The sequence below is a fragment of the Pagrus major genome, chromosome 11 (genome assembly GCF_040436345.1).
Source record: "Pagrus major chromosome 11, Pma_NU_1.0".
Classification (NCBI taxonomy): domain Eukaryota; kingdom Metazoa; phylum Chordata; class Actinopteri; order Spariformes; family Sparidae; genus Pagrus; species Pagrus major.
In genome coordinates this window covers 26,773,326-26,794,833 of record NC_133225.1, presented here as the reverse complement: position 1 = coordinate 26,794,833, position 21,508 = coordinate 26,773,326, and the positions used below count along the sequence as shown (strand labels likewise).

General features: G+C 41.3%; 1 protein-coding gene across 1 annotated transcript in view; it reads left to right on the top strand.

Annotated features, from left to right (window-relative positions):
• The first annotated feature begins 3,538 nt into the window (after window positions 1-3,538).
• LOC141005101 (ephrin type-B receptor 1-like) overlaps window positions 3,539-21,508 on the top strand; it is a 101,422-nt gene continuing 83,452 nt past the window's right edge. Inside the window, exon 1 of the mRNA XM_073476861.1 lies at window positions 3,539-3,638. Coding sequence (XP_073332962.1) covers window positions 3,539-3,638 — 100 coding nt within the window. The remainder of the gene's footprint in view (window positions 3,639-21,508) is intronic.

Here is a 21,508-nt window from a genome sequence, read left to right as displayed (position 1 = left end):
TTGTAATGCTCCAACTGCTGCCTTTAAGATAAGAAGCTTCTCCCTCTCTCTTTGTCTGCCTCTCACCTACACACAGACATATACACAGCTCTTTAAGGTACTGGTCAATGTGTACAGGATGCAAAAGCCACTGAATAAAGGTGATTGTTGTAGTGGTACATGGTGTAGTGTCGTAAAAGCAACTGAAATGTTATGCTGAGAGAGTGCAAATGGACTGTCTGGGCTGTGAAATGCAATGTCACAGCAATGATCTGAGCTGTCGTGCCGTCGAGAAGATTTTTCTGTTTATAAGGAGACAGGAAGCTGCAGGAGAGGAAGGAGAAGAGAGACAGGACAGAAACATCAAGAGTGAATTGATCCAAGGCCACCAGGGGCTGAGGTGCAACCGAGCATTACTTCTCAGTAACACTGAGAGAAGTCTTCAGCGTTCAGACTGCAGTTGTCAATAAAACTTTAATATTGTTGCTACAGTTGTTGCTTAGGGCCAAAAACCAAACTTTTATGTACTTCTTGTTTACTCATCGCTCCATAATTTTGCCACTATGGATGCACGTACGGAAATTCATATATAATCTATACTTGACTCCATGGGAGCCCATTACAACTTTGGGAAGGGATTCTTGAGAACTGGTTAGTGAAGAAGGTTCAGGATGTATTTACCCTGAAACATTTATTGAAGCTCAATTGAGGACAATAGGCAGAAGCATTACAAATGAGAACATTGTGTAGCGTCAGACCAATTCTGAAGGTCACTTCCTGAGCGAGGAGTACTTACTAAGACTTACTAAGTGTGCAAAAGCAGGTAATTCTTCACTCATCTATACATACGTGAGGAGTCTGTTGGGTATTGATATCTAAACAAGAAATGATGCTTGTCCTAAGTCACGTTGTATGATTCTCAGGTCACATGTAACACGATCCAAACAAGAGACTGTCTGTCTGTAAGAGTCTTGAGTCTGAGTACATCATTTCTATCAGCCTTGGTCGTCTTGGAGACAAAAGCAACACTATCAGGACAGCTGCCCAAACCGCCCCTCTTAGAAGACACTGAGATGTACTAGTTTCAAATGAGACTGGGACCTTTTAGCTGAAGCCTAACGAAGGAAACGTCCTTCACAACATAAAAGCGAGGGATGCTGCGGTGTTAAAATATAACTCAGACGTGAGTGAATGACGGTGTACATTCAATTTTATAAAGACATCCACAAACAAGCTGTTAAAATTGCATCAGTGGCCAATATCCAATCCACTTAACAAGGTCAGTACCAACCCTGAGTAAATTAGATTAGTGCATCCCTAACCTGCCCTAAACCTCTCACCACCACTATCTGCTCTGCTTGTGGGATGATGAAAAGAAGAATGAAATATGAACATGTTTTTTGTGCACTGATAGATTTTAATCATTTTTTGGTCACTGCGGCCCCTGACCCAGGGCAGCCCAGCAGCGTAATAAATCCTTGAAAACTTCACAGGGGTTTCATGATCAAAAGTTGTTCATTTGTTTCAACTGAAGAGGACTGACTGCAAAAAGGAAAATGGGTGTTAAAAGGTTAAAGTTGGCTATGTGGTTACCAGGCGCACTCCCACTTTCATTTACACAGCTGGATTAGTCCTGTCAGGTTGAAGTTCGATGGATAGATGGATGAATGGAGCTGTGATTTAGGTCATCATTCACAGCACACAGTTTGAAAGCACAGGTGTAATTAGTAGCATTAAAGATGGCTCTGTCCCATTTTAGTTCATCAGTCAGCCATGTCAGTGAGCCACTGTGCACCACGGCAGGATCCCAGCATCATCAGGTAAAGCAGCAGTCTTTGTACTGACATATCAAATTATGTAGCTGTAAATTTAGTGGAGTAAAAAGTACAACATTTACGTCTGAAATGTAGTGGATTAGAAGTTGAAATATAAGTACCTCAAATTTGTACTTCAGTACAGTGTCTGCCTCAAACTGATATTAATCATCTGCAGCAACAGGTGAAAAAAACACCTGTTGATTGTTTTGCAGAGATAAAGACTTTCAGATTGGTAACGCTCTGTCACATTTGTCTTTTCCAGTAGTACTCATGGCATATTTTGCTATCATTCATTCATCATTCGTCATATGTGAGGTTTTTTCTGGTTTTCTTTTATTAAGTCTGTTGATTAGTAATATGACCATAGATACTAAATACAGAAAGCAGCATTACCAATTATATATATGCAGTTTCTATGGTGATCAGTAAATCACATGACTGATTAGCAGTGGTTGGTATAGTTACACAAGTACTTAATTACTGTTTTGAGGTACTTTCTCAGATAACATGCTGCGTCAGAGCCAAAGTAGCACATTTGTAGATGAATTTATCTGATCTGGAATCTGAAACACAGATTCTGCCAATTAGAAAAATGCTGAATATCAGATCTGATAACTGGTCCACTAGTAGCACATAGGTTTTACATACATGTAAATCTGTATATAAATCTTATTTGTACTTTGGATACTTAACTACATTGCCAGAATATTACTTTTACTGCTTAAGTTCATTTAACATCAGATACTTTAAGACTTTCACTTAAACCAAAGTAAGATTTTAACAGGATATCTTTATTTTTACTCAAGTATGACTTGTACTTTTTACAACGCTGCTGATTAGCTGCCATGATGTTTTTATGAGGAAACTGGCAACAACCTCAAACTTGATGAAGGAAATTCATCATTTTTTACAGTGACTAAAAAAGTTTTTATTTGGATGGACTCAAATATCTCAGCAGAATATATATATATTTTTTAACGCTTAACTACATTTAATATCAGACACTTTTACTCAAGTACTATTCATATGGGTGACTTTCACTTTTTTCAAAAGTAATATTAACACGACATCTTTACTTTTACTCAAGTATGAGTAAAAGTAAAGATACACGGCTGATTATTTGCCACAACCTTTACCTGAGGAAACTGGACAAAACCTCAGACATGATGAAGGAAATTCATAATTTTTTGCGGTGATTAAAAAAGAAGTGTGGTGCTTTCATTTTGATGGGCTCAAATATATTATATAAGTATTTAAAATTGTGCTGAATGACCCTTTAACTATTTATTTCTATACCTATATTACCAGTTACAGATGTGATTATGGTGTCATGCCAACAGCCGTCCAGTCCTATCATACCAAGGCAGGAGCCATCCACACCTGTCCATGTCCCTGAGGGGATCAGCGTCAGTTTAGGTGCAGTACTGCAGTTTGACCGCTGGGTGTCGCTGTCCCGTCACACAGCCGGCACACCGGGGCGGTGGAGACCTGACCATCGGGCATTCAGCGTGGGTCAGGTGGAAAAGAACGGGTGATTGGTTTACGATCCGCCATCCTCTCTCCTGATTGGACGGAGAGGTGTGAGAAGAGAGGGAGCGCGGGGATCCAGCAGCAGTCTGTGCGCTTCATTCCCCGCTGACTCACACACACTCACACACACACACTCACTGAGGGCTGAGATGTGACTGTAAACCAGAGGAATACAGCGTCTTTCTGTGGGATTTTTTTTTTCTTTCAGCCGGATGATGGGAGAGGACAGGCGGGGAGTGTTCGTGGCCATGCGGGCCACTTGGGTTGCGGCGCTGACTCTGTGCGTGATGACTTCGGTGTGCGCAGTGGAAGGTAGGTGTGAAGAGGGGACATTTTTCAGTGTTCAGATGATGCAGGGTGAAGGCTTGAGTTAACGCATGCTCTGAGTGTGGTTAAAGCCAGGCTGCACTGTAAACTCATCTGGTTTTTTTTAGAGTTGAACTTTGTGTCCAGATGTGATTTTTTTTATTGCTTTGAGAAGTTTTGCGCTCGTCAGGAGGAGCTGTGTGTGTCTGGGGGTTTGAGATGAAAGGTAACTGTGATTTTGGACAGTAGAGGAATGCAGCTGTGCAAAATTGGAGGTTTAAAAAGGTTTATTCACATTTACACAAACATCCTCAATAGAACAATTGTGTTTTTATTATCTCGAGGAACGTAAAATAAATGCAAAAAACATCCAAGCATGAAATAATCATGTTTTAATTACAGAGCATTGTATTTTTCTAATCTTCTTTCACTTAAAGCTGCTAATGTTTGAATGTAATGGCTCATATGAAAACCTCAGCGTGTCTCTCCCTCCTGAGTGCACGATGAACACACACTGCTGCTCACCTGGAGGTAAACTGAAGCGTAATTATAGCTCACAGGTGCTCACTTACTCCGTGTTGCTGCTGCCACCTCCCCTCTGACACCACCTCCTGCTCCTCTGCTGTCTCCCCCCGAAGCATTACCTCCCCCCTGCTCCTCGAACCCATCCTCACCTCCTGCCTCTCTTGTTGAAGCTGCTTTTTTCTCCTGCTCCTCCCCGAGCGTCACCTCCTGCTGCTCCCTTCGCCTCTCGCCAGACATCACTTCCTGCCTTTGCTTTGCTGTACTGCTCCTTCAGACATTCCTGCTCCTCCTCTCCGAACATCAATAGTTGCCCCTGCTGCTCTCCTGCTCCTTCTCTTACTCCTCCCCAAGAATCACCCACCGCCTCTCCCTTTGCTTCTCTCCAAAACATCACCTCCTGCCTCTCATGCTGCACCTCCTCACCGAGTACGTCCTCCTGCTGCTCCCTGTAACTGCTGCTGCTCCTCCCAAAACAATATTGCTCCTCCTGACATTTCTCCCAAAGCATCTCCCGCTGCTGCTCCTCCCCAAGCATCAAATTTGACTCCCGCTGCTCTTACTGCTCCTTCCACTTCTCCCGTTAAGTCTCTCCAACCATCAACTCCTGCTTCTGTTGCTGCACCTCCTCACCGAGTATGACCTCCTGCTGCTCCTCCCACACAATCAGCCCCTGCTCCTCCACAATGTGCTTCTCTTCGTAGCTGTAGCTCCTCTCGAGCAACATTTCTCCCAAAGCATCACCTCCTGCTTCTCTCCAAACATCACCTCCTGCATCATTTGCTGCACCTCCTCACCGACTATGACCTCCTACTTCCCTGCCTGCTTCACCCCCCACATAATTATCCCCTGCTCCTACACAACTATCTGCTTCTCCATGCAGTTGTTGCTCCTCCAAAGCATTGCTGCTCCACCTGGCATTTCTACCTGAACCTGAATCATTTTGTTACTGCCGCTTCTCCTTCCTAAGCATCACCTCCTGCTCCTCCTGCTGCTCCTCACCAAGCATCTACTCATGCTCTTCTACTCCTCCTTATTCTTAAGACTGGCCTGCTCCTCTTCCTCCTCATCAACCATTACATCCTTCTTCTTCTGCTCCTTCCCGAGCATTACTTCTCCCATTGCTCCTCTCCAAGCATCTCCCTTCTGACCTCCCCAAGAATCGCTCTGTGTTCTTCAGACTTCGACGTTACCTCCTGCTGCTCCTCTCTGAGCATCTCTAAATGTCGGTACTCCTCCCTGAGCATGTGTTCACATGTCGTCTTTCCTGCTCGTTAACCTCGAGCATCACCTCCTGGCACTGCACCTCTCCAAGCGTCATCTCCTGCTGCGGCATCAAATTCTGCTCTTGCTGCTCCTCTTCAAGCATCATGTACTCCTCTTCCTCCTCAAGCTTGACCTCCTGCTCTTTTTTCATCTCCTCCCCAAGCTTCACCTACTTTTTGCCTCTTCGCTCCCCCTCAAGCATCACTTCACTGCTCCTGCCGCTTCCCTTGCTTCTTCTCCCTCTCCCACTTCCCTACCACGCTGCCTCCTTCCTGTTCTTCCTGCTGCTCCTCCCCAAGCATCACCTTCTGTCCCTTGCTCTGCACCTCCTCAAGTATCTCCTCCTGACCTTGCCACTCCCTCAAGACTCCCTTCTCCTCCTCGTCCTCAGAATAGTCCTCCACCTCTCCAGCTCGCCCCTCTTCACCTTTTACTTCATCTCCTCCTGCAGCATCCTCCATCAGCCTCCACTCCCATGTCCTCTATTGCGTCTCCTCCTCCTGCTCCTCCTCTTCTGCTGCTGCTGCTGCTGTCCCTTATGGAGGCGCCAGATTAGTCTACTGCTGTGTTTTAATGGTGCGCGTAATGACGGGCTCCGTAGTGAGTCTCCCCCGTTACGAGACATGTAAATGTGTTGAAGGGCAGGTCTATTTTGATTAAACTGAACGCTGTGTGTGTGTGTGTGTTCAGAGAGAGAGAGAGAGAGAGAGAGAGAGAGAGAGAGGGAGGTAGGAGGTTAAGATGGAGAGGAGAGACAAATAGGTAGAGTGTGGGTGGTGGGTTGTTTGTGGTCACGGTGGCCTTTTCATGGTAAGTAGGTGCCTAATGAACTGGTGTAAAGCTGATCTGAGTCTGTTGGTGTAAAATAGACCCACTGCTGACACAGTCACTGCTGTTACCTCTGCTCTGTAAACTTCTCCTCTATAAACTTTCAGACTCCTTCTTCCCAGAGTCTGACTGATGCAAGCTCTGGGATGATATCATTGGCTCATTTTAGCTTCTCACTTAGATCAGTATCAGCATTTTGGCTTTCAAGTAACAGGATAGCAGCACAGAACTGACAAAGATATGCTTTGAAAAGTCTTTTTTATTGGAGTTGTAGTGATGTAATGATTATTGTCATTGTCAGTTAATTTGCCAACTATTATCTTGATTGACTGATTAAAGGATTTGTTATTTTTTTATTTCCCATGATCCCAAAAATGTGGTTATCAAACTCTGGTGACAAAGATACATAATGAAGGCAGGATATTTTGCACAGAAACAACAAACTTCCCTGTGATTTTAACAATGGTATATTCCCCAAATCATCCTTCTCTGTATTAATGTCTCTTAAAAAATATAAGGTTACATATCGGCAAATCTAACATGTACGCCAATTGCGATAAATCTGTGATAGGCAAATATTGGCTGATAATATCGGCTAACTTAATTAATCGGTCGAATTTATTCCCCCTTTGTGCCATGGGAAACAAAGAAACCTTTTAAAGTCCTTCACCTCTTCATCACAATGTGTTGAAAGAGTACGAATTCAATCATAAAAATGTATAAAACACCTTTAGTAAAACCTTCTTTCACATGAAAAAGATGATTTTTTTTTTAATTAACTGCTTCTAAACACCTTTTGAGCTCATACAAATAGCTACGCGATGAAAGGAATTGTTCAGTGGTTACATGGCCTTACAAAGTGATGGCAGGGATGTCACGAGCCAGTAGCTTATCAGTGTGCCAGCGGGAAATTGATGTGACACGACAAAAACATCAGCTACTGCCAGCCACTCGTGAAAGTCATCTTATTTGCAGTAAACAAGGCAAATATTGGCCGATACTGATGTTCGGCCAATAAATCTGTGCGTCCCTAATTATTAGGTCTGTAAAATAACAGACAAGTGTTAAAATGCCCACTATAATTTCCCAGAATGCAAGTTGACATATTCACTGACATTTTGTTGTTTTTGTCCTTCTGATCGATTAACTGACTGATTGTCTTGGCTCAGATATGTTGACATACATTACATCATGGATAAATGGCCCTTTAGCTTTCATTGCAAAGAAAGAAACAACAGCACTGAATACTAAATACTGAGATGTGACATAAAGTAAAGCAACAATTTGCTAACTAATTGAAAAGGTGGACTCAGACAATGCTTTGTTTTGCTGGAAAATGTATTAATCAATTGTCATATAGTTGCTGATTAATTTCCTGTGGATTAATTCATGTTTTCAGCTCTACTTAAGCACAGTTATCAGTTCTTTTTTATGTAAGTAAGGATAAGACTCGTATCTAAAAAAGTAATTATAAATGTATTATCTCCATCAATATCGGCAGGCTCTCGTGTTTTCTCTGTCTGCCTGTGTTTTTCTGTTTCTTTTGAACCTTTCTTTGCCCACAGCCCCGCTGATTACTGTGTTTGAAGTAGGTACTTTGCTGAATTTGAAACTTTGTCTTGATCAAATCTGTTGTTTACTAAAGTACCAGCAGCTTTGTGAAAGTGTGAAGTCTGGCAGTCTTTTCAGATTTGGGAAGATGCAGAAATGTGTACTGGAAAAGTCATTCTGGTTAGAGTTGTTTTCTATCTTCTATGTAGCCTGAAACTGCTGCACTGATACAACAACCCTTGAGCTCCCTCAGGATTTACACCTTTTCATGGAGCCGTAAATGCACTACCTTAATCCTGTATCTGACCCTGTAATTTTGAAAGTCAATGCAAACCCTGACCCAGCGGATATTGGTGGCGTAAGTGCTACATATCCCACAAACAAGCCTGGGGAGGGGTGGCAAAGTCATCTGTGTCTGAAGCAAACGCCCAGTCAGCAGCAGGCTCTGTCACTGAAATTGCTGATTTGTGTCAGTGTTGAGTGTCGACGGGGAGAGGAGTTAATTTCTTCCGACTTTTTCATGCAAGAGCTACAGGAGCCCAATTTAGAAATCCTGACTCTGTGTCCCACAGAGGCTGGGCTACATGTAAAATGTGCTCCGTATATATGATTACACTGCACATATTCTTTCTGCTCCTGCACGTAAACTATTTCTGTCCTTTTCCCTTGAGCCCAAACACACACACGCCGTGTCCCATCTGTCATCTTGTATGAATGTTAAAGGTTAAACATTGTAGATCCCGTCTTTGATGCTGGTATTAACATGACATGCTGTAATTTGTGAATTTTACACAGTACGAGTGTGTATTTGTGTGTGTGTGTGTGTGCAGCAAATGATGAACAAATGATGCACTCAGGGAAACCCATCACACACTTATTGAGAAGAGATATGCAGATGACAAACTGCAGTGCCGCCACACACACACACACACACACACACACACACACACACACACACACACACACACACACACACACACACACACACACACACACACACAATGTACCCTGCACCATGCTCTGCCAGCTCATGTTTTAAACATGTGGTTTCTGTATTCATCTGGTGACAGGTTATCAATGTGACAGACAGATAGTTGAACTGGGGGAAAGTAGGAGCTTGGGAGAAGATCCTTCGCACCAGTCCTGAGGCTCTTACTCCGTTGTTTCCCAGTCTATTTTTCCTCAGGGCCTCCTGTCAGTGTTATATATTTATTTCCACACAGCATTCAAATTGTTCCAGAATAAATTTGGTTTGCTTCTTTCGTAACGTGCTTGGAACCTGTGGGAATATCCACCTCAGAGTCCTGGGCTTTTGGTGCTGTATTTCCCACAGCGAATTGGGCATCAAGAGGCAATTTGGTATCAGTCAGCCTGGTATTAGACACTCTGCTTTTCTTTACCCACAGGCTATCAGACTTCAATATCAGAGTTTTCAGCGGTTCAGGAAGTCATTTCTAACAAAACATGCTCAATGTTTACTGAGACGTGATTAATAAGTCCGGTTGGTGTGAAAATATATACTTAACTATGAATCTTCACACCTTGACTGTGAATTTTCACACAAGTCAACAATCCTTTTCTTACATTAAAGGAAGAACTTGTTTGTCCACTCAGGGATGAGTCATGTCTGCTACTGAGGGAAAATATCAGTTTTTTTAATGCATGCTTTTGGCAGCATTTTAGTGCCTAGTGTTTGGGTCACAGTGCACAGGATGCGATCCGAACAGCATGATCTGAAATTATTTATCCTATATCTGCAGCTGTGGCCAGTTTTTAAATGTGTTTTTAATCCAAGTCCCAAGTCTGTTATGTCTGTGAATGCTGTTCATTAAAAATCACACAGCATCTGAACATTTTCCATTCAAAGCTGTATCAATACTAGTTGGACCCAGTCCCTTCGATGCATAGGCCAAACAATCAAATATTTATGCTGTCTGGCTTTGCAGGGTCTGCCTGACACAGTCCTCTACATTTTTTTTTATCATTCTAGAATTTAACAGTGAAAATTAAACAACTTCTGGCAGCTGAGTCCTCACTTTTTCCAAGTCAAGTGTCAAGTCTACTGTACAGCTCTGCCTGTAGCAAGTCAGTACTGTACAACTGACTCTAAAACATATATATACACAGACCTTATTTGAGATGATGTGCATGCAGTATTGTAATTGAGTCCAGGATGAGACAAACTAAACAAGCTGAAGCTCACTGGCACTAAACCTGCAGTAATGTACTGTAATTTTTTGGCTGCAACAAGCTGTGAACAAGACATTTACACATTAACACATTATAAAGCCGATATGGTGAACACTTGTGCATACACTGGCCTATTATTGCAACATTATGTCTCATTTGAAGTTCTTGTCCACCTGATGAATCTAGCCCTATTCCCACAGGACTAGTATTACCTGGGGACATTAAGCAATTTGTAATAACTGCCGAGGACATCTGTGATCTTATTCACATGCAAATCTGCCAGTTGTTAAATTAAAACTCCAGACACAGTGATCATATGATAATATTAGTCCCGTGTGAATCAGCTTGTCGGGGATTGGGAGGTGTATTTTTTTTGTTTTTTTTGTTGTTGTCAGAAATTTGATGCATTATATGTGTAATAACAGTCACCAGCTGTGCTGTGATGACAGAGAAGGTTAGGAGCAAATTAATGTGTCATATTCAAGTGCAGCCACAAAGCATCTTTGACTTGATCTAAGTCAGCTGCAAATGTGTATTTATGCAAAAAAAATGAGGAAAAATACTGTAAACTATTATTAATGTGGCTGCAGAAGTGAAGACGCTTCACTTCTGAAACGTTGATGCTACACAGAGCCTTGACATCATATCCAGGAGATAATGTGAGTATATATTCGAGTTAAATACAGACCTTGCCTATCCCCTGCGAATGCGCCACACGAAACACAAACATGAGGGGATAATTTCTAAATCTCATGAGGTCCCCTGGCAATACAAGCCTGGTGTGAAAGGCCTTAAATTCAATATTCACTGTCTATTCAGCTCTGACTTTTGTCCCCAAAAACTCTTGAGGGAAATATCTGGCTCTTTAGCTGCAACCCAATCGCCAGAAAAAATGTTAACGCCTGCAAAACCACAGATAAGGTTTAGCTATATGTTTCTTTAGGTTCCATTATCTATTTCTCTTTTGTCACAATGCTATGCTCATGCTCTTGTTGGGTTTAGGCACAGAAACCACTTGGTTGTGGTTAGGAAAACAACATGGTCTGGCTGTTTTGGTCACCTTCAGAACACCTAGTTTTGGTCACCACAAACACGGCTGGTTATGTCCTGAAGTCTCCTTCATAACACCCGGTCTTGTGGCCACAAACAGTGCAGGAAATGTCTCCAGTTCCCCACAAAAATATCCAGTAGTTTCATACAAATACCAAAAAACAGACTCAAACTGCAGTCGCCTGTTTTGTACAAATGTCAATATAGTACAAAGTCTATGACACACACGATGTTTGCTAAATTTGTCTGCCATTTTGTGCTCAGCAGGTAGTGTACAGTGAGTTTATAAGGGCTTTTCACTGAAAACTGCTGCCTCCTGGAAATTAGGTTGAGCGCTGTTAGACTGACAAGATCGAAACAAAACCAAAATAATGAGTTGACAGACAGTAAAAATCTCAGTAGAGCTGAGGGGAGCTGCAGCGTCGGGTGATAATTCTCTGTTGGTTGTAGCTAAATCTGTGCTGGTTTCTGAGAGGTATGCATCTACTGTACTGTAGAAAGCACTGTGAATGCCAGTATAAGACGGGTGGCCTCTGCTGTATAAAACCTGCCTATATCAACAACAATCATTCAGCATCTGAACCACGTTCATTACTTACATTTAACTACAATCACTATTTCTCCTCCACAGTTGACATTGCTGACGTGTTTTAAAGCATAAATTGATTTTAGCTGCAGAGAGAAGCGGAGGGCTTGCACATTGTAAAACACTTCACCACCTTAACTCCTCGGGCTATTTGCATAACAAACCAGTCTAAATAGATTATATTTCCCTGATATGGAACGATAATTGATACCGTTGGAGAACAGAGCACTGGTGGGCATCAAAGGAATGAAAGAATCCTTTGTTTTCACCTAAAATTCTCCCCCTCCCTTCACCCGGGTCCATTATACTGTCACTTCAACTAATTTGCAGCTCAAAGAGTCACATCAATACACCGCAATGTTAGACAGACGTCAATGGCGTGCTCTTTGAGTTGTTCTGCCTTCTCCTTTTCAACATGCAGCTTAAGCAATCGCATCAATTACCCTTTGTTTCGGGCAAAGGCAAAAGAATTTCTCCACACTCTTGCAGTGGACTTAATAATAAAAACACCTTTAAATTATCTTAACCCCAGGCCTCTCACTGACTTCTTTACCTACCTGCCATAGAGAGGGAAAAACATTAGGAATGAGAGAAACTGAAATATACATTCACTGCTTTTAAATGCAAATCAGACAGAAAGGGAAGCAGACTTTGCTCCAGATTGCTGTCCTTCAGTTTTCCTGTAGTGATGACAAAGAGACATTATTCCTCATCAGAAACATGGTGTTACATGCCTGTTCTTGTGCAGTGCTGGCATCCAAAATACAAATCATTACATAATAAACTTTTTAAAAACATTAATAGCTCTATTACATCCAAGGATAATGATGTCAACTCCTGATTGAGAGCAATAGTTCAGATTAGGGCTGCAGGCATCATCATCATCAGTTATTTGCTGGATTAACTGACTAATCGCTTTATTTATAAAATGTCAGAATATATTTTTAATTACCCATCACTTGTTCCCAAGATGACAATGCCAGATGCTGAATAAAAAGTTAGCAGTTAATGTTCTTGCAAGCCACGGGTACAAATTTTCGCGTGTCATACGTACCATATTGAGAGGTTCACATTACATGATTGTGACCTGACTTCTCTGGAGGGGAGGGCATGGTGTTGGTTTTGCAGGCGACAAGGCTGCCAAGCCAGTGACCAAAGGTTTCAACATTTGTAAGTGTTACGCCACTGGATATTTTTTCAGGAGACCCCGAGACAATTTTCCAGACATATTTGTGGAGACAAAAACAGATATGTTAGACAAGAATTCTGGATATTTCCAGCTGTGTTTGATGGTCTTGGTCCAGCATGCATCACACTTTTTTCCTCAGTTAGCAGCAAAGCGATTTTTGGCTGTCAGCCATCCTCGGACATGGCAGCCAGGTGCTTGTTCTTAATGTGGCATAGCATAGTGCTGGTTCTACTGCTAAAATAAGAGTAGCATCACCTTTACATTTGACTTTGTTACCTTTCTGGAGGAAATGTTGCTCAACGGGCTTCGTTTGACATGCTTTGTTTTTCGCCTCAGAATGCTAGCTAACGAAGGCATTAGCGGAGACTATGAGGGTATCTGGTAAACCAAGGACTTATATATAGGAATTATTATATTATTATAGGAATTATATCTGGACACAGCCATGGAGATGGAGCCTCATTCATTCCTATGAAAGCTGCTCAGTGGCGCATGAAGCCAAAAATGGTTCAGTAAAAAATACCCAGATCTTCTGTGTTGTGGGGACCATTGAGCGTGTGCACCAGAGACTTCCGCCTACTGAGCCGGCTAACTTCCAGTTTTTAGTGACTGGCTACCTTAAATGGGGATAAAATGATTTAGTTGTGTGGCTCTTCTAGACTTTCCAAATATTATTGGACCTAATAGCTTAAATTATGACAGTCAAACGAGTCATTTCCACCGTTTTACAGACCCTTGTTCAAGTATTTCTGGGCCACAGTGCATCACATGACAATGTAATTACACGGTTTGGCCACTACGAAATTTGTCTTCAAAGCCTAGAGCTTGTCCTGATGGCCTGTGGTAAGCCTACAACCAGGAATCATTGGCTTTGTTCAGAGTTGGTGTTTAAATCCCTGAGCTTCACTGTTGGAACAGGAGTTCTGGATCGCTGCAAGGCAAGTTTATTTGTATAGCACAGTGCAGACACAAGGCAACTCAAAGTGCTTTACAGGGGCATACAATTACAGTAATAGGAAAAATAAAAAATTGGATTTGAAATACATTAAAAACAAGCAGGAAGACATCAAGAAACAAAACATTAAAACAAGTTAAGAAATAGGAAAATAGGCTAAAATAGAATAAGTTAAAAGAGACAACACTAAAGAATAAAAGTCACAGTGCAGTTCAAAGCCTTGAAATTGCTTCAAAGAAAAGGAAGTGGCAAACAAAAAGGTCTTCAGCCTTGATTTAAAAAGAGGTGAGAGTTGGAGCAGACCTTCAGTTTTCTGGGAGTTTGTTCCAGGCGTGTGGTGCATAATAACTGAACGCTGCTTCTCCATGTTTAGTTTTGACTCTAGGGACTGACGACCTCAGAGGTCTGGATGGTTCATAACGTAGCAGCAGATCAGAAATGTATTGTGGCCCGAAACCATTCAGTGCTTTATAAACCAACAGCAGGATTTAGAGATCTGTTCTTTGACAGACATCAGTCAACAACATCTTGTTTTCTCTTTACACACATGATAAACACAGAAGGTGTGACGTGTACGTGAGGAGCCTTCAGTTAAGTAATAAAGAGTAATGTACCCAATCACCTCTCTGTTGACTAACTGATAGAAGTAAATAGCAGTATTCTATAGTATTAGTATTAAAAGTACTCCCTTCTACTCTCTTCTGTTCTATTCTCCTCTGTTTGTTCACAGTGCATACTGCATACTGCAGCTCTGAGCTTTAGACCTTTATAGCTCAGCATATGATTGAACATAATGGCCCATTATTTATTTGCTGGTTGAGAGTGGGCCCTTTGCCAGCCTCTTCAGGGTTCCTGCTGTGGGCATATGGTCTCACAGATATCCATGCTGGATATTAAGGACTGTGTCACTGCTGGAGCAAAGGAAAAGAGAGAAAAGGACATAATGGGTGAGACAACGCACATCAGTGATTTTGCCTCACCTTGAAAAGGTTGTGGGGGAAAAGGTGTCTCATCAGGAATTTTAATCAGTTTTCATCCGAACAGTTTAAATGTTGAGATCTTAAATTCCTTGTAGAAAACAATGACACAGGATTTACATGTAAATGAATTAGGGCTGCCATAACGTTTGTTTTTATTGTGGTTTCTTGTCTCTTTCTATGAATGGATGGTAATGAAATGATAGATTAACATTAGTCAGGTGGAGATATGAACAAGAAAACAGGATTTGCTTGCAGCAATCATTTCTCCTGTTGATACCAGCTTCCAATCTAAGTGATAAGTGTGTCTCAGTGAAAAAATGCATTCAGAAGTTTATTTGATGCTAACATGAGCAGCAATCTGAGTCAGTTAATCAGGATGATATTTTTCAGTTACAATATCAAGTCAAATCAAATCAGTTTTATTTATACAGCCCATAATCACAATCACATTGCCTCAGTGGGCGTTACAATCTGTACAGTGAACGACATCCTCTGTCCTTAGACCCTGGTTTCCAGTGAGGAAAAACCTGACATATTGAGAAAAAAACGGGGAAAAAAGATGGAAGAAACCTCAGGAAGAGCCACAGAGGAGGGATCCCTCTCCCAGGATGAACAAACATGCAATAGATGTCAACAAAATCACAGTTCAATGATTAGTACAATATTACATTCTCTGGCAGGGATAAGATCAATAAGAGAATTTTTTCACTAAAAAGTTTTTGGGAAGATATCCCCTTGATTTTTTCATTTAGACTGCTAAAGCCTGATATTAGCTTCAGGTGAACTCTAAAATATATTAAATAATATATAATATATATTTTGCACAGAATATGGACTGTATTTTTCATTGGAAGTGCATCAGGAAGGGATCTTTTAATGGCTGGTATGAACAGGAGGAACAATGCAGCAAGCTTAACGTGTTTCAATGGTTATAAGAGCATCTGACTATTGCTGTAAGATGGACTTGAGAAATGATGTGCCTGTTCTTTAAAAAATGTTGTCAAAATTCTTGAGGCAAGTGCCCGACCTAAAAAAAAAATCAGTGATTACAACATAAAATCATCCCATGAGTATCAGGAACCAACATGTGTCTGACAATTTTCTTGATAAATGACCTGAAGGATTAACTGATCAAAATCAGCATCAATATTACATCATTTGACTTTGACTTGATCAAGATTTTTTTATGAATTACATTTTTTTTCTTTTCATTATTACCTCAGCCAAGGAGGTTATGTTTTTGTTCATGTCCATGTGCTGGTTGGTTGGCTTGTTAGCAGGATTTCACAAAAACTACTGAACTTGGATGGAGGATGGGTCTCGACCCAGACAGCACCCCATTAAAGTTGCTGTGTGTTTTAGATAACTTCCTGTCCATTTTGCAGTTAGCAGTCCCCTCCCTCCACACCACACAACTCCTTTTTTGTTTTCTCTCTTTGCCTCTTTCTTTTCTTCAAGCGTTTTTCATCTCTTGGCCTGTTTGGCAGCACAGGCTGTTACCAGGAGCGCTGGAACTGGTAGCTTTTCCTGTTCAGCCACTGCCGGTGTCGGTACCACGACATGTCTTTTCTCTTTTATTGCATGTTCACATGGGAGAAGAGACATGGGTTACTGACCACTCTATAACAGTGATTACTGTTGGAATACAGATCTATTTAACACTTATTTTAATGAGAAAATAACACCTACAGCAGCTTTAACTGTTGGTCCGGGTCTGGATAAAGAGATGGATCCAGGATTTTCTCACTTTCTTTAACATTGCAAGATTTTTCACCATTTTTGTTAGTTTCTCAGGGAACAACACATGGATCTTGATGCAAAAAAATCTGCACAATTTGATGCAGATCCAAATAAAAGTCTGGATCTAGTGGATTTCAGTATGTTTTTATTTTGCTATTGGATCAGGCTCGGTTGAATTAAAGGGGACTGTTTGGCCTCGGAGGAGGTATGTGCTCTACTGAGTGCCATTCTAGTTTTTATTATAGCTCTCTACCTGCACAGTCCTGTGTTCCTATTTCAGTTTAAACTTTATCAACTCGCGGTAGGTTGACCAAGCGTTCATGTTCTTTTATACCCGGCTTCACACTTGCTCCGTTTCATCCACACCTGCTTTTTACAGCCACAGGCTTCTTCTGTTCTGTTGGCTGCTAAGCTGCTCTGTTGGAGCAGTGGGGCATTGAGTAGCTCTGCTCGGGAACAGAAGGCAACTGACTGCAGGAGAAAGAAAGATTATTGTTCAGGTTTGACACATGCACTTTGAGTGTAGACTTCTGTCTGGCAAAATGTCACACACTTGAACTGTGCACGTAGCATGACCCCACATTTAAAGCTTTTTTTTGCGGTTACTTTGTTTCCTCTTGTTCTCCTTAATAAATTCAACACAACGGGGGCACAGCAGAAACCAGGGCAGTGCAGACAGGCAGCAGAGCGACGGGGGCAATTTTAGTTTGACAGTTTTACTCTGCGTGACAGCAGTTTTGATAGCAAATCTCCTGAGACAAGGAGAGAGCGAAAAGAGGGATGAGAAAGGATAGAAAATGAGTTAAAGCAAGGAAAAGACATAAAGAGAAGCGAGACGATGAACCCAGTGGTTAGCCCTCTGCAGTTTGATATATGGAGCAGAGAGCCAATAAGTGTCAGGTCCCTCCCACTAGGGAGCCATTTTAACAAGCTCTTAGTATTTGAGTGGCTGTTATCAGGCTTGTAATCTAGCCTGGCAATTTCTGACTGCTGTGGAATTGAAACTATAAAGCTGTGAACACATACGTAGGTATACACAAGTAAGGAAAAATATTGCAGACACTTTTTAGCAGCATCTACAATTGTGTGAGCCTTCTGTCTTAAACTATTGACCCTACCTGCCAACATTATGCTGTTAAAAAGAGATTTTCAGGGGTATTGGCAAATGGCCAAACCCTCAGGGTCCTCATATAACCCTGCACCACAGATTAATAGAATAAATACAAGGATCTGAAATGAGTTTTAATTAGTCTTGAATAAAAATAAATCATACAAAATGTATTTAAAGAGTCATCAACAGTCAAGATCTAAAATCTACATCACAAAAAGATTAACAGGGGAAATTACCAATCGGGAGCAGAGCAGGAGAAAAATAGTGAGACTCCCATGAAAACTGGGATTGTCTGCAGGTGTGATTGACTCATCCACTAAATCACTTTTTATATTTTTATTCTTCAAGCTATTTACTTAGATCATCTAAAAAATACAGAGCAGAGATGTAAACTCAAGGGGATGGCATGTACCATCCTCCTGGTCATGAGCCTGAATCAATATTCACACTGCAAAACATACAATCCACCGTGTGCTTCAAGCCACTGGTCAGCCTCGACACTTCTGAGCTTTAACACGTGTCTTCATTCCAGAGCGAGGAAATGAATTTTTTATTTGGGTCCTGGCCTGAACCCTCTCTGCAATATCCAGAGTACACACAGCACAGTACAGTGTATGTAATAATCCCCTTCACTTGAACAGAGTAAACTAGAGGTGTGAATCTTCACTGGCCTCACGATTCCATTTGATTACATTTCAGCTGTCAACGATTCGAATGCAAATTGATTCTTGATACACCCCGATGCGACTCAGTGTATGGCATCCTCACTGATCTATATTACTGCACACGGCTACTTTTTCATCATTTAAATCCCCTTTTTATCCAGAAAGTCCTTCCAATAATCAGACTACAGAAGCCTACAAAATAAGTAATAAACATTACAAAAACAAAACATAAGCTGCGGACTCTCGATTATGCTTTGTCTCCGCATCGATGCAGAATCTTCCACGTCCGCATCGCAATGCATCTTATAATCGAGACATTTCCACACCTCTAGAGTAAACCAGAGTGATCTCAACACTGCACATTCCTTGTTAGAAAAGTTCTTACTTTGTTTTCAAGCCACCGGATGAACACAGCGGAAAACAAGTTGTCCACAAGTTGAAATAACGTTCACTCTGAGATTCATCTCAAACAGCAGCCCTGAAGGCAGACAGATGTACCTGAGGGAGCATCATCAATCACTATAGCAACATACTTGTACAGTATGTTCCTTATAGGCCGATTTACTTGGAGAAGAGTGAGCACTGCTCTTTCTGTATGAATTAACAGACATTTTAACAGGTCATTTGTAGCATAGATTCATGCTGAAAAGTCAACATCCACAAAGTTAGCTAGGCTATAATGTTATACAGTCCCTGACAAAAGTCTTGTCGCTTATCCAAGTTGTAGGAACAACAAATAATAACTTGACTTGTAGTTGATCGATTGGAATCAGAAATGGCTTACATGAAAGACAAAGGCCTCTAGATTATGCTTATTATACCAAAATAAAGTCATGTATCATTCATTGGGTTTTATCATTTAATTAGGACAGAAAGGTCAGATTTTGCTTGGACAAAAGTCTTGTCGTGTCTTTAAACGATTCAACCAATCACAGATTAGAGCTCCACCTGTGACAAATACTGTGATTAACACATTCCCAGGTGTGTATAAAAAGAACCCCAGCACACCAGACCTTCATGTTAAGTGCAAACTGACCTCTGACAACATGCCAAAGATTCAACCACAGACCAAAGTGCTGATCATCAAGTCTGCTGCTGATGTGGCAAACATCTTCAATGTATCCAAACGTCAAGTGGAGAGGATAAAAAAAAAGATTTGAAGAAACTGGTGATGTTCATGACAAGCCCAGGTCAGACAGACCCTGTAAGACAATTGTTCGAGAGGACCGTTTGTTGCGTTGGCAGTCCAGGGCCAGCCCTTTTTCAACTGCAGCAGAGCTACATGAGAACTGGTCACCAGAAACCCCTGTATCTACAAGAACAGTTTGTCGAATTCGCTCACGCAGTGGTCTCCATGGCTGAATTACTGTTCACAAACCAGCATTAAACAGAAGACAACAAAAGAATTGTGTTGCATTTGCCAAGGCCCACAGCTTGCGGAAAGGATGGACAGTGGAAAAGTGGCAGAAGGTTGGTTTTTCTGATGAATCATCCATTGAACTGCATCCCAATCACCGCAAATACTGCAGAAGACCTGTTGGAACCCGCATGGACCCAAGATTCACCCAGAAAACACTCAAGTTTGGTGGAGGAATAATCATGGTTTGGGGTTACATCCAGTATGGGGGTGTGCGAGAGATCTGCAGAGTGGATGGCAACATCAACAGCCTGAAGTATCAAGAAATTCTTGCTACCCATTACATTCCAAACCACAAGAGAGGGCAAATTCTTCAGCAGGATGGCGCTCCTTCCCATACTTCAGCCTCCACATCAAAGTTCCTGAAAGCGAAGAAGGTCAAGGTGCTCCAGGATTGGCCAGCCTAGTCACCAGACATGAACATTATTGAGCATGTCTGGGGTAAGATGAAGGAGGAGGCTTGGAAGATGAAACCAAAGAATCTTGATGAACTCTGGGAGTCCTGCAAGACTGCTTTCTTTGCCATTCCAGATGACTTCATCAATAAGTTATTTGAGTCATTGCCGAGATGTATGGATGCAGTCCTCCAAGCTCATGGGAATCATACACGATATTAATTCTTTTTCCCAAGGCACCATGACTTTATGTTCTGATGTTATTGTAGCACGTTTATGTATTCAAAATAAAGTATCATTTCTACCGTACATTATTTTTGTATGCGACAAGACTTTTGCCCAAGCAAAATCTGACCTTTCTGTCCTAATTAAATGATAAAACCAAATGAATGATACACAACTTTATTTTGGTATAATAAGCATAATCTAGAGGCCTTTGCCTTTCATATAAGACATTTCTGATACCAATTGATCAGCTACAAGTCAAGTTATTATTTGTTGTTCCTACAACTTGGATAAGCGACAAGACTTTTGTCAGGGACTGTATATAACCCAAAAGTTTTACCATTTTAACTAACGTCAAATCTGCAAAGTGTACAAATGTTGGTTTAAAACACTTTTAAGATATAACTAAAATTGTTGATCAACAGAATGTGAAGATTGAAGTTAGCATGCTAACCAGCTAGCCCCAGCCTGTCCTGTCTCGTAATACCACCCGAAGCTCCCAATCTGGAATTCTAGCTGCACGGCTAACTGAGCTAACAAGTTAACGGCAGTTAGCAGCAGTTAGCAGTTTCTCCGGGGAAACACTGCCCCCTTATTTGTAAGGGGTGTCCTTGCTTTGACAGGCGGCCATCTATTACATATTGCACCTTATAACCTACAACCAAAATAAATTAGCTATGTGTTATGGTTGTCTAATGTACTGTTAGCTAAATAACATTAACATTTCAACACATCAACAACCAATAGCTACCTCTAGCTAACTTCAGAAAAACAAAATTACCACTTTGATTCGTATCAAAGTATGTCTTTTGAATTATTTTGATTAATTCATCAGTCATACATCTAGCTATAGCGCGCTCTGCTGTGTATAGTGTGTTGCTCTGAGTAATGGTATATTCCAACAGTATCAATGCTTCACTTTGTGCCAGAAGGCACTCTGGCAGTCAGACTAACTATGAGGCTACATATGCACTCTCAGACTCTGACAGCACCTATCAGCATTTAATGTACATTGATTGGCATTTTTATTTCGAACTGTATTTAAAACGTTGACATAAAGTGAGTGAGTAACCAGCAAAATGGAGACCTGTGCATACAGTCAAATATGAAAGTCTGTGATAATTCTTATAATTATTCTTATAATTATTATAAATGTTATGTGATTGTTGGTTTAGTTTTTCTGCAATCAGTTTATTAATAACCAAG